At 39.5% G+C, this 16,476-nt stretch overlaps 1 protein-coding gene across 5 annotated transcripts; it reads left to right on the top strand.

Moving 5' to 3' along the window:
• Positions 1-95: 95 nt before the first annotated feature.
• On the top strand, positions 96-11,426 carry TMEM267 (transmembrane protein 267). Of its 5 annotated transcripts, XM_035566145.2 has the most exons (5): positions 134-372; positions 1,866-2,011; positions 3,272-3,441; positions 4,107-4,494; positions 10,236-11,426. In XM_035566145.2, exons 4-5 carry the CDS (start codon positions 4,171-4,173, stop codon positions 10,569-10,571), a joined length of 660 nt encoding a protein of 219 aa, XP_035422038.1. In that variant the 5' UTR covers positions 134-372; positions 1,866-2,011; positions 3,272-3,441; positions 4,107-4,170; the 3' UTR covers positions 10,572-11,426. The 5 variants fall into 5 exon arrangements, with proteins under 5 accessions (XP_035422039.1, XP_050572440.1, XP_035422038.1 ...); XM_035566146.2 differs by lacking the exon at positions 3,272-3,441 and having other exon boundaries at positions 96-372; XM_050716483.1 differs by lacking the exons at positions 134-372; positions 3,272-3,441 and adding an exon at positions 97-117.
• The last annotated feature ends 5,050 nt before the right edge of the window (positions 11,427-16,476 follow it).

The following is a 16,476-nucleotide window of genomic DNA, read 5'->3' as shown; positions in this document are numbered from 1 at the left end:
CTCCGCGCTCGCGCATGCCCGCGGGCCCGGCGGCGGCAGGGCACCCGCCTCCGCTACCCCTCATGGGGCGGAGGCGGGACGGGGCGCCGGGGGCTGCCGGCGGCGGCCGCTCCTCAGGTGGGCGCCGGGGCCGGCGGGAGGCTCGGGCTGCGCCTCGCCGCCCCGAGGCGGGTTCGGGGGTCCCGGTGAGCCGAGGGGCCCCGCAGGCAGGTGTCGGCATTTCGGAGGGGCGTACTCGGAGGGAGCTGCGGTGACGGCGGCCGGCGTGGAGTTCCCGTGTGGTGACTGGCGGGGAGCGCTGCGGGCGTCTCGTCAGGAGTAACCGTCGGAAAAGGGAGCGGGGTGCCGCCCGGCTCTCCCACGTTAGCTTCCGTAACGCTCCTAATTGCGTTTTTTGTTTTTTTTTTTTTTTTTTTTGTTTTGTTTTGTTTTGTTTTCTCCTTAAAGGTGACTACGTTTGTGTTCCTTGATGACCGAGGAGAGGTCTGCGGGGCAGCCTTGGCTGTTCTGCCTTGAAACAAAGAGTACCCCCACCTCCAGGCAGAAATTGTTGCTGATCCCCCTAATTTTACATGTCTGCCTGCCGCATGCTCGTCTTTCCTTCATCCCCCAGTTCAGTTACACAGAAGGGCTGTATTTTAATCCTAAATTGGATTAGTTGTTTACGATCCAAACGGTATAGTAGTAATTAGGGTAATAAATAAACCTTACTTTTTTTTTTTTTTTTGATGTAGGATGACAAATGATGTTTTCCTCCACTGGCTAGCACTGCAGTTTGTTTCCAGATGCTGCATACTTTTAGGATATTCCTTTCAACACTTTCTTTCCCCTCAAATTCATCTCAGTTCCAAAGTGCTGCTGAAGAAGTAGGGCTGCATTTTGGTAGCTTGGAAGGGCTATTTTTGAACACTTTGACTTATGGTCCCTGAAAGAAACAATTTAATTAAAAAGTGCAGATTTCTCATTTTGTGTTTGCTTGCTTGCTCGCTTGTTTGTTTGTTTCCTCCTTTGTTTCTTTGTGGTTTTAATTCAGTTCGTTCCTCAGTATCGTGGTAGAATTCTGCAGATGTCTTGTGAGCTTTTGTCTGCTTTCCTCTTTGACCTCCTTCAACTCTCTGAGCCCCATAATGCATTATAATTATCAGACCCAAAATATTTGCATTATTAGTACTTCTGAGATCATTTTGCGCTCATATCTGCTTTTCCAGGAGGTAACACATTAACAGTTTGAGCATATGTTTTAAAGGATAATAATATTTTATGAAGTTTTTCATATAGATTAATATCCACTTTAAAATAATATTCTTGAGGAGATTATGGAATTCTAAGGGATCAATGTGATCTTTTGACTTCTTGCATAAAACAGACAGTAGATTTTTAGACATTCAATTCCTATTTATATTCGTGTATTTTGCTAAATTGTAGCAAAAATTTTGGAGAGCAATAATATTGCTAAATGGTACTTTTAGCCATTGGATTTTTATTTTGCGCTTACACCAGGAGATTGAAGACATTTTAGTGTCAGGTGTTTCCCCAAATGCATATTTGCAGCTTTAATATGAATATCTTCTTGCGTCAGTAATTTACAAAGACAACTATGCATTTGATGAAATTATTTTTTCAAATTTACGTAAAATAAATTAAATATGTCTTCAAAACTTAATTTGTGGAGTATAGACAGAGATCATACCGAATGCTTTATCCCATATAAAAATGTCATGAGCAATGACAGCTCTAAACAGTGGTACTATATCAACTGTCATGTGCGTGTGTTTTATGTAGACCCACCCTAAATCTTCAGTATGTTAGCTGGACTGACCACGCATAGACTTTATTTAATATATTGATTTCTTTGATTTATTTAGGGACAGAAGAAACTTCATTTCGTCTTCCCTGCACTGGACTGGACTGGATTCAGCAAGCGGAGATGCTCAACTCTAAGGCATAGACCACATTTTCTACTGGAATAAAGCAACTGCAATGGGAAAAAATGTATTCTCCTAGTCCCATGGTGAGTTTGGCTCTGAATATCAATGTGTTGTTTAAAGATATGTTGCTACATCAGTTCTCACCAGATTGTATTCTAACACAGATTTTATGATAATTTTAAATAAAATCCAATCTGTCATGGTGGCTATGTAAAAGAAGCATTTTTTTGAGGATATTGTGATTTGTTCCTTGAAAAATAGTTTATTCAGAAATATGGAGTATATCACTCCTCAAAAAATGGCAGTTCCGGTGTTTCAGGAAATACTTTGTATATTTATTCAGAAGAGGCACAGTCATGGTTAACAGGCTCTAAACTTGACCCACTTCTTTTCATGTGTATTCAAAGACCATGTATTATTCATGTTTTCTTTTCTTTTTTTAACCTTTTCCAAATAAATGCTTCAGTGATTTTTTTTCTGTAAAGATTAACACCAGTAGTCATGTCTTGTGGATAATTCTACAATAGATAGGCATGTAAATAAGCCAGAAAAAAAACATTTTATATTTTCTGGGGCTTATGATTAATAATTATTAAAATCCTAAAACGCTGTCTATCGATGTTGTTAGAAGCGTTCATTTCAAAAGAAGGTCTGATACATTCTGAAAAAGCATATTTAGAATAAAAATTTACCTGGTATAACTACTAGGAAAGGAATTGTCAAGATTTAGTGTATTGCAAAGAAATAGCAGTGTCTTAGGATGCAGGCTTTGAAACTGTGCTCTGTCACAGAACCACAGAGCGGTTTGGGTTGGAAAGGACCTTGAAGATCACCCAGTTCCAACCTCCCTGCCATGTGCAGGGACACCTCCCACCAGCCCAGGTTGCTCAAAGCACCATCCAGCCTGGCCTTGTGCACTTCCAGGGATGGGGCTTCACAGAAGTATGTAACATCATAATAGTTGGAGTTAGAATTAATACTGTGCTTTAAAGTTTGCTTTACAGTGCCTGTTTAACAACACAAAACTAGGGAATACATCGATTATATGTGGATATTTCTTTATTTTATTTTTTTTTTAGTGTTATCATTACAACAAGTACTCTCTCTTTATAACCCAGGTATCTTGTAGTTGCTTCTTTGGTGAGGAGGGCCTTTTGGACCTCGGATTCTATTTGAAATTTCTTTTGAGGTGTCAACCAGTTTTTTTAAGGTCAGGGTAATTATTCCCAGAAATAATCTTGTGCAAGAGGTTTTAATAACAATTACATAAGCATAAATATTGTTTAAGGACTTTTTAAGTGATTATTAATACTTATAGCAATGCCTTTATTTTCAAATTACAGTGGTCAACTTCTGAAAAGTAAAATGACTAGGATTAGTTCTTTTATAAGTTCTGCAGAAAGAGCTGTTCTGAAGGTAATATGACAAATAGTAGAGGAGTCCTAGAAGTAACGGTAGAGTTTGCTGCTGGAGTGCTATGGAGGTGTAGGAAGAACATACATAGTTTCACTCTGTAAGTAGTTGGTTTTGGTTACCTCTGCTTGATTGAAGGGTGTTGTCTTTGTGTTTGTTGTCAAAGGTGAGGATATTACAGTGTTTCTCGTGTTATTAATGCTTATTTTAATTGCGAATCTTATTTACCCTGGAATAAACAAGGAGTAGCTCAGAGAGGGGTACCATGGCAATAATAAATATATTTACAAACTATGAAAAATATTGAAAATAGAATTATAGATTAGATTTTTTTTAAACTGTTCTGGTATATAAAGATTTGAGATTTTTTGAGCATCAGTCCCAGGAATCCTTAAAACTGATTTTTTCTTCCTTTTGTTATAGTGGAATGGATTTAATTTGATGAATATCATGAATTTAAGGCCAGGAGGAATCTTGAAATATATTCAGTGTCTTATCATAGACACAACTCGAGTTATTTTGTGAAACTGCATTTCAAAAAGTGGAGTTAGAGCTTTCTGTGTTACAAAGGTGTGTGTGCTGATTGGAACGGGACAAGCATTTTAATTCAGAGTTGTCACCTAAATGAACTTGACTAAAATCAAAGCTTCTGTAGGAATATTAAATACAAACATTGTTTTCTTATGCTTATTTGTAGCTGTGATGACAAATGCTTTGTGGTAATGATTTTTTGCTTCAATACTTTGTTGTTTCTGACGTTTGCAGAACAACTGAAGACACGTGGGACAATGCACAGTGTATATCCTGATGACATTTTGTGTGCTGTGACATGGTCTTTGCCATGGCGTCTGAGACTGAAAAGGCCCATGCTCTCCTCCAAACTTTCAGCACAGCTTCAGTTATTTCTAGTCTAGGTTTGGGAATATTCTGCTTTGCTGCAGACAGGCTTCTGCAGTTTTCCTTCATTCAGCAAAACGACTGGCTCCGAGCCTTCTCTGATAATGCAGTGCACGGTATACTAGGAATGTGGTCCTGGGCGATAGTGATCGGACTCCGGAAGAAAAGCGACTTCACAGAAGTCACCCTGGCTGGCTTCCTTGCCTCTGTCATCGACGTGGACCACTTCTTCCTTGCTGGCTCCCTGTCATTAAAGGTAAGTGAATAGATTGGTGGCAGCTCATTTTTATTGTTCATCTACCATATCCTAAACAACAACAAAAATTAAACGATACTTTAATTAGATGCATTTTAAAAAGATATATGGGAATTCATATTTTTATACAATTGTTATGATTTTAAAATGAAGAAATACCACATCCCCTGTTAAGTTCTACCCCTTACAAGGCTCTGAAAAAAAGAGTTCTGAAAGCCTCTTTCCATGGTATCCTATGGTTATCCAAATATGGTTGTTTGGTTATCCAAATTAACATTTAAGTGCTGCCACGCACACTTTGTGTATAAAGTGGATTATTCCATTTCTGTTTAAGGTAAGGAGTAGAAATCTGGAAAACAGATCATCCAGCTGATGTTTTGTTTCATTCAACCAGTCATACTGAGCAGTAGGAGGTTTGTTTTTAGTTGATTCTATCAACATTTCTCCCGCAAACCAGCAATATGTGTATAGCCTGTTCACCTTTAAAAAAAACAATCTGAGATTGACCTTAAGTATAGTTGGTTGTAAAAGAAAATCAAGCAAGTGTCAAACTTTTTAATAAAAGGAAAAAAGTGAATTGGCTCCTGCTAAGGAATATATGTGATCATCCTCCATTTGCAGAACTGCCTGTTAGGACACAGTTTATCAGCAGAATGAGTTTACCAGCTTGTGGCACTCCTTCTCAGGGGTTCTTCCGTGTTTTTGGTGTGTCCTGTTCCCACTCCCCTATTGACACACGTACATATATCCTTGTGTGCTCCAGCCACCTGTTCTCAGCTTTCCCTGAAACAACAGTCTGTTCTGTATGCTCTCCAAAACATTTGCTCTGCCCACAAGCTCTGGCTGTACCAGCTCATGGTCCCCACCCCTAGAGCCATGCCACTCTGCTTGTAACCAGGAATTGCTACGGTGTTGCTAGCATATGTATGCATATGTGCTACTTTGTACAGAAGGGGAAACTTTTATTTATTCAACCAGAGCATAAGTTGTTCAGCGGCCGGTCTTGTCTTCTTTCTTCTCCTCCTGCTTGCTCAGAGTAGTGTTGAACTGCTCACATGGATGACAGAGGACATAATTCTTAGGACACAGAGGCAGGAGAGGAAGGAGAGGTGGGAAGGAAATTGCTGTTCTTTGCAATCCTTTATTTAAAGAACAACAATCCAAAATGTTTTACCTTTTTTAAAAAAATATGTAAGAGAGATATATATGTAAGAAACATTATTGTTTATAGTTGAGATGTAAAAATCAGACTTCCAGTGGGAAAACAGTTTTTTTTATTTGTGTACAGCATGGGTATTTATTGTAAATAAAAGATGTTTTTTCCTATTGGTAAGTTTGATGGACCTTCTAATATGATCAGTTTTGTTCCTCTTTGACAAAGAGGACATTTTCACAGCATCACGGGATGGCTGAGGTTGGAAGGTGCCTCTGGAAGCCACCCGGTCTGACCCCTGCTCAGGCAGGGACACCACCAGCAGGGTGCCCAGGTCCACGTCCAGGTGAATTTTCACCTGGATCTTCTTCAGAAGATCTCCAAGGAAGGAAACTCCACAACCTCTCTGGGCAACCTGTGCCCAGGGTTCGTCACCCGCACAGCACGGAGGTGCTTCCTGACGTTCAGAGGGAACCTCCTGTGCTCCGCTTTGTGCCTGTTGCCTCTGTTTTTGTTGTCGTGGTGCTGAGCCCACTGAAAGAGGCTGGCTCTGTCCTCTCTGCACCCTTCCTTCAGATATTTTTAGACCTTGAGTGAGATCTGCCCCCTTCGGCCATTTCTCCTCCAGGCAGAACAGTCTCAGCTCTCTCAGCCTTTCCTCCAACGGTAGCTCCTTCAGCCCCTTAGTTATCGTAGTGGCCCTTCATCGGATAGAGTTTTCCGTAGCTCCACCTCTCCCGTGTGCTGGGGCGCCGAGAACTGGGCACAGTACTCCGGAGATGGCCTTACCAGTGCTGCGGAGAGGGGGAGAATCGCCTCCCTCCGCCTGCTGGCCGCGCTCCTCAGTGCAGCCCAGGACACCCAGGGCCTTCTCTGCGGCATGGGCACGCTGCTGGCTGCTGTTCAGCTCGCTTCCACAAGGACACCCGGGGCCTTCTCTGCAAAGCTGCTTTCTGCACCGTTGGTCCCCAGCATGTACTGGTGCCTGGGGTGGTTCTTCCCTAGGTACCTCCTGGTTCTCCCCTCTTATGTACTTTCTGCATGTGGCAATGCCATAAAATTAGAAAACTAGATAAAGAAAAGCAAAGTTTGTTTAATGAGTCATGTAATACTGACACCTTAGTACAACATGTAAACCTAATTATTCTCACATTTATTCCTTATTTTAAAATCAGTAAGCACAAGTAATGAATGACTAAAAAGTTATAAAAAATATTAAAATGTTCTTGCTACTTTTTCTGGTACTTACCACGGGTATTTTTTCTTGATAATGACGACTAGATGGCGCTCTTCATCAGTGCTAGTTCAGAAAATCGGGCATTGTATGGTAGGACTGGGAGGTGACCTGCTTCCTTAACTGCCTCCAGTGAGGCAAGGTTAAATATGCTTACACTTTCCATGATGGAGAATGTTTGTGTAGCCTGCCCCTTGTCTCCCAGACAAAGTTAATTATTGGAATTGTATCAGTCAATTTCTTCCTGTGTTTTTTCGGTTTCCAAGTAGTTATATATATTTTTTTTTTTTCTAGTATTGAACCTAAATTAATGATGTTGACAGTTAGATTTCGTTTTCTTCAATGCCTGTCTGGAAAAGATGTCTGGTTGCTGTGCTCTCTCCATTTTTTTAATTTTTTTATTTTTTGACAAATTAGGAATACAAGCGCAGCATACAGAAGAGTAGCCCTTGAGTAGCCACACATACATAGCTGAAATAAGGAGAAGGCAAGATGCCCAAAGGCCCTGTCAAAGTCCCTTGCCTACCTAACTCCACTCTCCTCCATATGTTAATTGGGTTAATAAAGGATATTTAGCTGTAAACTGTGTCCTGTGTAGGTTTCTAAATCAGGGATGTAGATCTGTAACAGTGTTATTTTTGCAACTTGAATAGACATTATGCTTTACTATAAGTCTCTTAACTAAGTAACTCACTGAGTAAAGGCTGAAGAGCCTGGATTTGTGATTTCTAAACGTCCTGCCATTTTTCTGGTCTCCTCTGGATTGCCTTTTGCTTAAATTGTCTTTGAAGGGCCCTGTCACAAACCACATACAGTATTTTAGCAAAAATACCCTAAATTTGAGCTAAGTTCTTAGTTTAATTCTTTTTTGCTAACAAATGCATACAAGAATTTTGTCTTTTTTAAAACAACATAAAAATCCTGCTATGTGTTTTGTCTTCTTGCAGTGCCAGCAGTCTTTTTAGTTTGTGATCTAACCTAATCCCCATAAACTTTTCTGCTGTGTTGTTGCCTGGCTAGCTAGACCAGATTTTAATGTGTGATTTTTCTTTCCTCAGCTTAATATGATGCGACTTTTGGTTTCATGTCGTAATTTCAAACTGTTGCCTGTATGATTTATTACTTACTACCTTTTACTGCTAATTTGTTAGTCCCAGTCTCATTCTCCCTTACCAGATTGCAGGACTGAGAGTAACTGTTTTACAAGACTACACTGTTTGTTGCTTATGCAACACATTACTGAGAAACTAATAAATTAAGAAATCTAATTAACTAACCACTCCACTGTTACTAATTTATAACAGTAGTACTGTTTACATTGCTATACACAATTAATTATCATGCTCTTAATCACAACTATTAAATCTGATGATAGGTTACTTTGTTGAAGTAGCTCTTCAGTGCAGCACAAGGCAGTATTGCCATCTACTGCAGGTTGCTACCTACAGACTCCTCCTCTTGTTCCTGCTGACACTGCTCGTTGCTTGGACTATTTGGCTAATGGGCTGCTTTTCCCAATTTCATCATTATTTTTTCTGGAGTATTCAGGGTAAATAGTCACCTGCGGTACTTATGTTTACTCTGACAAATACTTGTGTACCGAGCAGCATGTGATCTAACCTTTTGCCCACATTATTTTTGGCAATAAATATGAAGTCTACAAAGAATTTTCTGGTTAGAATTTGTACCTCTGTGTATTCCAGATAGTTTATATAGTTGCACACGAATGTATAAAGTCTAAGAACCAGTGCTCAGTCTCACTGACTAGCTCTAAATGAGGAAGTTACTGCAGCCTGCCATTGCATTCAGCTTTGCTGATAAACTAGAGTGGTGTGATGGGTTGAAGGTGGTACAGGCGTGACTTCAATGACAAGAGTCCCCCAGGCCTGTGGTCCAAACACTCATGTTGCAGAACAAAAAAGTGGAAATTGCTAGCTTGCTACTTAAGATTTACCAGCTTGTGAAAGTGTAGAGAATGCTACTGATGGCAAACGAGATTGTACCAGCAAACATACATAACAGAGCTGTTAAATGTGCCACTGCTGACCTAACCTGGGCTGCACAGGAGCATTTCTGGAATTGGAGGATAAGCTTTTCACAGACAGTGAATTTAAGATTGAATTTACAGATGTAGACTAAGCCTCAAAACTAAGCATGTACTTTTCATGGGGTGGGTGGATGTTGTAAGGCAGGAAAGGAATATACTTTTTTTTTTTTTAAGATCTCATCATGATTTCTAAAGGGCAAGTAATTTGACTGGTAGGAGAAAGAACATAATAGCTTATATTGCCAAACAGAACTGCATCTCCCTCTCTTGGGCTTGGCAACTTAAGGATGTAAATGTTGATCCAGTTACAGACTGTAAAAGAGAAAACAGACTATCCTCTCAGAACTTGGGCAACAGCATTTTGGAAGCCTGATGACAGTACTGCAATTACAAAAATATATATATTTTAGCTTCTTGCTGACAGTAACACAAATCTGATTGTCTTTGTAAGGTAGGTGACAAACAATTTCACCATCAAAAGATTTTCTACTTTAATCCCTGAACAATCTGCTTGTATGAAACAGATTTGCTGAAAATGTACCCATTGCAGCAACTTAAAGGAGTTGGGTCTATACCTTTAAAAGTTGTTGAGATTTTTTGTTGTTGTTGTTGTTTTTATTTGTGAGCTCTTTAGTCCTGTCACCTAAACAGGACTAAGCTTAGTCACTACTTTGTGAGAGTCACTACCTTGTAAGAGTGTCACAAACAAGCATGTGGGAAGCTAATGGAGCAAAGCTTAGGCAAGTGAAATATATGTAACTTTGGTATTTTTTGCCGAATTGGAAATTTCTGGCATGACAGTATTTAATAGAGAACAATACAACTTCACAGGTATTAACTAAAGTATAATTTTTGAGAGTAAATGCCAATAAAACACATTAAATGTTCCAAGCGTATCGTATGGCTGGTGTCCTTTTCATTGTTGTGAAATTAAATATATGTAATCAGTGCAGCATACTGTGCAGATTCCTGTTTGCCGTGTGAGTAGATGACGAACAGCATACCTCATCCCTCTCCCTTCCTCTCCTGCTGCTAGTACTGCTCAGTAGGATGCGTGATTCATATCATAAAATAGAGAAAAACCTGTCCCAGCACCCTCAGCCCTGCTACTGACAGGACAGTACGCAGCTCTGACACATCTGGCTGTTCGTATTGTTGGCTTTGAATAGCCACGGTGGAAAAGAATGGTATGTTTTTCTTTGAGCTTCCTCTTAGCCCATTGGCAATACACCTGTAATCATCCATGAAACCTTTTTTTGCTTGTCATGATTTCTAGCCATTGCCAATTATATTTTTCTTTTCTGCAGGCTGCTCTCAATCTTCCCCAGAGACCACTTCTCCACTGTTCTACTGTGATTCCTGTTGTGGCTCTGACATTAAAGTTTATTATGCACCTTTTCAGGCTTAAAGACTCATGGTGCTTTCTTCCTTGGATGTTGTTCATATCCTGGACTTCTCATCATGTTCGTGATGGGATTCGCCATGGCCTCTGGATCTGCCCGTTCGGAAAAACTCCTCCTTTGCCATATTGGCTGTATGTGGCAATAACAGCATCTTTACCTCATCTATGTTCATTTATTATGTATTTGACAGGCACTAGAGAATTAATGTCTATAAAACACGGAATTCACATTGATGTATAAGGATGACAGGTCTGAAGTTTTTCGTATTAGCAGTTGAAATGAGCTGTGTTCGTCACTGATAAGGTTTCCTTATGTTCCCTGTTAATTCCAAGTTAGGCGTTTGAAGCCTGTGGAGCCAGTTACAGCTCCTGTGTCAATTCATTGTGGTCACAGAAACCTATTCCATAAATGGTAATAATTTCGTATTTATACATTCCCCTTGAAAACTATGTGGTCATTATCATTCATGTATAGCTAACTAATTTGTGAAACACTTAGTCTCTCTGTAGTAACTGTGTTACATTTTGGTGTCATCGTGCCATTCATCTGATCACCATTCACTCTGGATTTGAATTCTGGCTACGTTTCACCTAGATAGCATTCGTATAGCACTTTAAAAACATGAAGTACTATATAGATGCTAAGTATTATAACCTAGTAGTGTGTGCCACTTCTGAAAAACATCAGTTAGCCTCTTGAAGTGATTTATTTGCTTTTCTGCTGGACTCTCGTATTCAATTGGTTTTTTTTAAAATGCTTTTTTTTTATTTCAAAAAGTGAAGCTGTGAATCTGCACCTCGTTCAACACGAATTGCCATAATACAGTGTTTACACTAAATTCTGTTCTTCTGTAGTTGCTTGGTACTCAGTTTGCAGACAATTAGACAATGGAAAGAAGACAGTTTGATTACAATATTATGTGTGTCAACAAAACGCTTGATTTAAAATACATTAATTATGAGTATTTAATTTGGAACTAAGGAATTCTAGTAAATATTTAAGGACTGTTTAAAGGCAAACGTTTATTACAATAAAGTGTAAGCTTTACAGAAGATTCTGGAAGGTATAAGAAAATAAAAATTGCTTAAAATGTGAGTTTGATCTTACTACTGTACATACATAGCATTCTTCCTGAAGTGCAACATCATCCTTACTGCAAAATAAAATGCATTATTATTACACTGAAATAGAAATTTCAGAAAAAAAGAAAAAGTCTCAGAAAAAGTCACAAAGTAAAAGTTTAGCTTTTGTCTAGTTTACGGTGTACAACCTCAGCAAGTTTGCTGATGACACCAAGCTGTGTGGTGCGGCTGACAAGCTGGAGGGAAGGGATGCCATCCAGAGGGACCTGCCCAGGCCTGAGAGGTGGGGCTGTGCAAACCTCATGAGGTTCAACAAGGCCAAGTGCAAGGTCCTGCACCTGGGCCGGGGCAATCCCAAGCACCGATACAGGCTGGGTGGAGAATGCATTGAGAGCAGCTCTGAGGAGAAGGACCTGGGGCTGTTGGTTGAAGAAAAGCTCAGCACGAGCTGGCAATGTGCGCTTGCAGCCCAGAAAGCCACCCCTGTCCTGGGCGGCATCAAGAGCAGTAAGGATAGAAGGTTGAGCAAGGTGATGCACCATCTCTTTGTTCTCATGAGACCCCACCTGGAGTCCTGTGTTCAGCTTTGGGGCCCCCAGCACAAGAAGGACATGGAGCTGTTGGAGCGAGTCCAGAGGGCCACAAGGACGATCAGGGGGCTGGAGCACCTATCTTGTGAGGACAGGCTGAGGGGGGTGTTGCTTTTGGTTTTGTTTCATTGAGCTCCATTGTCTACTGAGGAGATGGGGCATTAATTTCCTCAGTTGTTGATGAATAGCTGACAAAAGGGGGTAATTCTGTGGAAAAGCATAGGTAGGCTAGCAGGTGCTGAACTTATCAAAGGGTGCAAAGATCAGGTGACGTGTTTATGTTTAGCGTAACTTAAAATTATACTACATTTACATTAATAAATACATATTAGTAAAAAGTACTAAAAATAAGAAACTATGAACTGTGATGACTGGCTTAATGGGTACCAGGGACCTTCTATGCAAAGTTCTAAAGGCTCTCTGGAGCACACTCAGCTACGTATGGAAAATGTTACACCACCTCAAAATGTGCCTTCCCTCAACAAGAATAGTCTGCCTGTTTGTTCTGTGTTTTGAACTACAGGCTGTAAAATGCCAGTAATAAATATCTTTTGTGCAAGAGTGAGTACAAGTCACTGTAAAAAAATTGTATGTTCTTGTTTCATAATATATGCGTAGAGTTTTGTGCTTTAGCCAGATTTGTTTCAAAGTTAAATGTGCATAGAAACAATGTGGAAAATTAACACTTTCTCATTTTTAGATTATCGTTTAACATTTTTGGTAACTCTATATCCTCCATCAGTCCTTCAGACTGGTACTGTACCATAAGATGCTTGATTCTCACTTCAAATGATTTCTCTTTCTAGCTGTGTTTAAAGATCGGATGATGGGGTACTTCTTAGATAGTTTAAAAATGCATGTGTTCATTTTCTGCATTTCTAGCAGTTCTACCAAAGCAACACATAAGCACCATGCAGAAATACATATATTGAGGAAAGTAGCAAGCACCTGTCACATGTGACTTCTTTCTGTCCCTCTCCAGACAGACGTTAATCTTGTGCCTCTTCCTGACATTTAGACAACATTATCTCAGGCCGTGGATAGATTTTTAAGGTAAAGTGACACCTAGTTTGTGGGTAGCCAGGTTAAAGAAAAAAAGAAGTTAAATATTTGTTTCAGCCCACATCACCTAGGAGATGCACCTCCCTATTATAAATGAACTTCCTAACGTTTTCTTACCAGTGCATTTCAACTGCATTGATCTTTCCAGCTATGCAGTGATATTTGCCGTGTGTAGAAAAAACATAGCAAAAATAAACCAACCCTAAAAACATATCTTGATGAATTTGTGCTTTACTGCATTGTCACAATTGAATTAATATGAAATACAAAAAGTATGTGAATTACACAAAAAATTTGTTTACTCAAGGTAGTAGCTTCATGCACAGTGTGCAATACATATCACTAAAATATTACTGTTAACTCATACATTTCTTATGCCAACTGAAACTATTTCCACATATTTTCAAATTGTACTTTTAAAGTTAAAGGAAGAGGTTGTACTGATTTTAATGGATTGCTGTCTTAAAAAGTAGGTTCTCATAACTGCCAAGTTAAAAATGTTTGAATGTTTGAGTCCCCAGCCCCCCCAAAAAAGCAAGATAAAATTTCTCTTAATTCCATGTTGGCCTTAACAGAAAGAATGAATGCATTTCCTATCATCTTATAATTCTAATTTAGAATATAATCTGTATTTTCACATAACTACAGGTACCGTTTTTTCTGCAGTGAAGTACATTGTATTAATGGTCGTGTGCCTTTAACCAGTTATTGATAAGTGAATTATTCATAATTGATGCCATCCTCTAAGGAAAATGTTGGTGAGTTTGAATTAAATTGAAATAATTTTAATTTTAGTGGTCAGCCTATTGGTAGTGGCTTATTATTGGAAGGACATTTCCTCTGCTAATGGAAATAAAGTTCTAGAAAGAGACTTAGAGGGAGGGGTTAAAATTTAATCTAAGGAATCGTTAGTACAATGTTCATTTTGAGTACAGATATATGCATTTACTCCACCAACTTCTCCCAGAATTAAACAAAGTGATGAAATGCACAAGAGCACACTTCAGTTTAACTATTTGAGCTGATCTAAATTCTGTCACTTATGCAAATTTATTCACAGCAGTAGAAATTTGTATTGTAAGCGTTGCATAGCGTGGGCTTTGATCAACTGGCAATTTGAGTCCACCAGTTAGGATTTGTTTCCCTGTTGTGGGCAGACCTTGCTTTGAAGCAAAGGAAGTGCTGTCAGGATGAAGTACCCTTTGCATTCATTACAGAAACAGTAGTAAGATTTTCCTCAGAACACTAAATTGATACCCCCAATTCTGTGTTCTTTACATTGAATTGTAAATTTGAATGTTGCATGGTAGAACTGCTTTTTTTTGTTTATAACAGAAGAGTAACATTAAAGGTAAATAGTACTTGTATTTATGTGTATCACACATCTTTTCTTTGATGCTTATATAATCACTTTCTATTTCTGTAACCTAAATTTGTATTTAATTTTCCTGAGGGAAGGAGGAGTGTTTGAATGTATAGGAGATCCAGACACACTACTACTTAGCAAAAAAAGCTTTTATAGCAATGTTAAGGAAATCTTCAGAATATTGAGAAGCAATTAAAAGAAATTATACTGTATTCCTTTTGACAGAAGTGTTAAACAGATTTCATTTTGTAAAAACGTGTTTAATCAAAACCAGCTGACTGAAAACATTTGCACTGAGCAATCTGTGAAAGTGAATTTGTATACTGCAGCTATGGCAGGGGTAACCCCCCACGTCAGACTATATGCTGTGTTGCCACATCCACTACAGAAGCAACTCCTTTGCCCAAGGAAAGTTATCGTTCTCCTTGGAGCCTTCCTCATGCTGTCAAGTAAACCTGATCTTACTTTGATCTTAGACATTCTTCGCCTTCGCATAGCATTTGGTAAGGATTCCTGAACAGGTGTGGGGTAGTTTCCTTAATCTGCTCTTGCTCATTCATAACAAGTATTTCGATAGTCTAAGTTGGCAGCTGTTTTAGTACAGGAGCCGTGGTAAAAAAACAAAACCAAAGATGTCAGACATAACAATGGCATAAGGAATTTTCAACATCCACGATGTTCAGGGTCACTTTGTCATTTACATTAGCAGACTGTTCAGTCCTACAAGGACACTTCGAAAGTTTGTAATGCTGCTGGTTTCACATTTACATTTCAATTTAAATTGCTGATAGCCAAAACCAGCTTCTTTTCGTGTATTGCTGCCAACAACTTGGAAGGAAATCTTGTGAGGACCCCTCTAAAAATGTGAAATGTTCCGGGACAAATGAGTACTGTAAGATTCAAGTCATAAGGCTTTATCAGTGTAACTTCAACAAAATAATCTATTTGTTCGTTTAACTCTTTATAATAGATAGAGCCAAGCATTCAGTTATACCCTTGGTCTTACTGTGGATTCATGGATAGGGTTTGGGGGGGTTCTGGTACAGAATACCCTAGCTAGCAAAACCTTTTAACATTAGCTGTTTTTGTTTCATTAGTCCTCAGAGAGACAGGCTTTCCCTTCTTCTAGACACATGTCAAGGTGAAAGTTTGAATGACTTGCAAGAATATTTTGGGTGAATGCTTTATATGTCTTGTGCATAAAACGCGAATAAGCAACTAAATGCATGTTACAACTTCATACCATAAAAATGTATGCACATAATTTATTTGTACATTACTTCCCCAAAGTAAGAACAATTCGACATGCTGTTACATCCTAGGCATCTGTTGGCCAATAGTGTAGATCCATCTCACAGCAAACCGTCGTAGACTGCCATTATATCCGTGTGTGGCCAGTCAGTCCGTGCAGTGGTGCGCAGATCACCGTGTAGCTCTTCCCACAAGAGACGTCTACTGGTGTACAGGATTGCATTCTTCTTGCCATGTTTTGCCCTAACCCAGGGGCAGCTGACTAAAATGGCAGCTGAGGCAGGTAGCTCTGATGCAGACAAGGTGAGATGAATCCCACATTTCCCTTTAGGTATCTTCTAACTCTTCTACGATGCCAACACAAAAGTCACAGTAGGTCTGAAGACTGTCTCAGCAGTGGGCAGAAGGGCAGGTGTGTACTTGTCTAGAAAGTTATGTTCAACACTTGAGAGTGAGAAGTGAGGATGGTGGAGAAGGATAAAGGCCAGATTTTTTTTTGTTTGTGATTTGAACAGGAAAACATCAATGAAAAGACAAAACACAAAACACCAATGGCAGAGTTGCTTCGCATTATTTTTTTCTCCATCCAGTTGTTCTACCCCTCCAGCTTGTGGAAGGACCGGCCTTTCAGTGAGCTTGTTTGCATTACCACACAGTGTACACATGCCCTGTGCTTCCATGAAGGATCGCAGAATCACAAAAGCATTTATGTAGGAAAAGACCTCCAGGACCATCTAGCCCAACCTTTAACCTAGCACTGACCAATCAAGCACTAAACCATGTCCCTGAGAAAT

Source organism: Cygnus atratus, chromosome Z (genome assembly GCF_013377495.2).
Source record: "Cygnus atratus isolate AKBS03 ecotype Queensland, Australia chromosome Z, CAtr_DNAZoo_HiC_assembly, whole genome shotgun sequence".
Classification (NCBI taxonomy): Eukaryota; Metazoa; Chordata; class Aves; order Anseriformes; family Anatidae; genus Cygnus; species Cygnus atratus.
The sequence above is the reverse complement of the archived record's forward strand: the minus strand, read 5'-3'. Positions and strand labels throughout refer to the sequence as shown.

Excerpts from the sequence above, each read along its gene's own strand:
- TMEM267 (XM_035566146.2), top strand. The coding sequence starts at position 4,171 with ATGGTCTTTGCCATGGCGTCTGAGACTGAAAAGGCCCATGCTCTCCTC. Across the intron at positions 4,495-10,235 it reads CTGGCTCCCTGTCATTAAAG|GCTGCTCTCAATCTTCCCCA; the intron begins GTAAGTGAATAG and ends TCTTTTCTGCAG.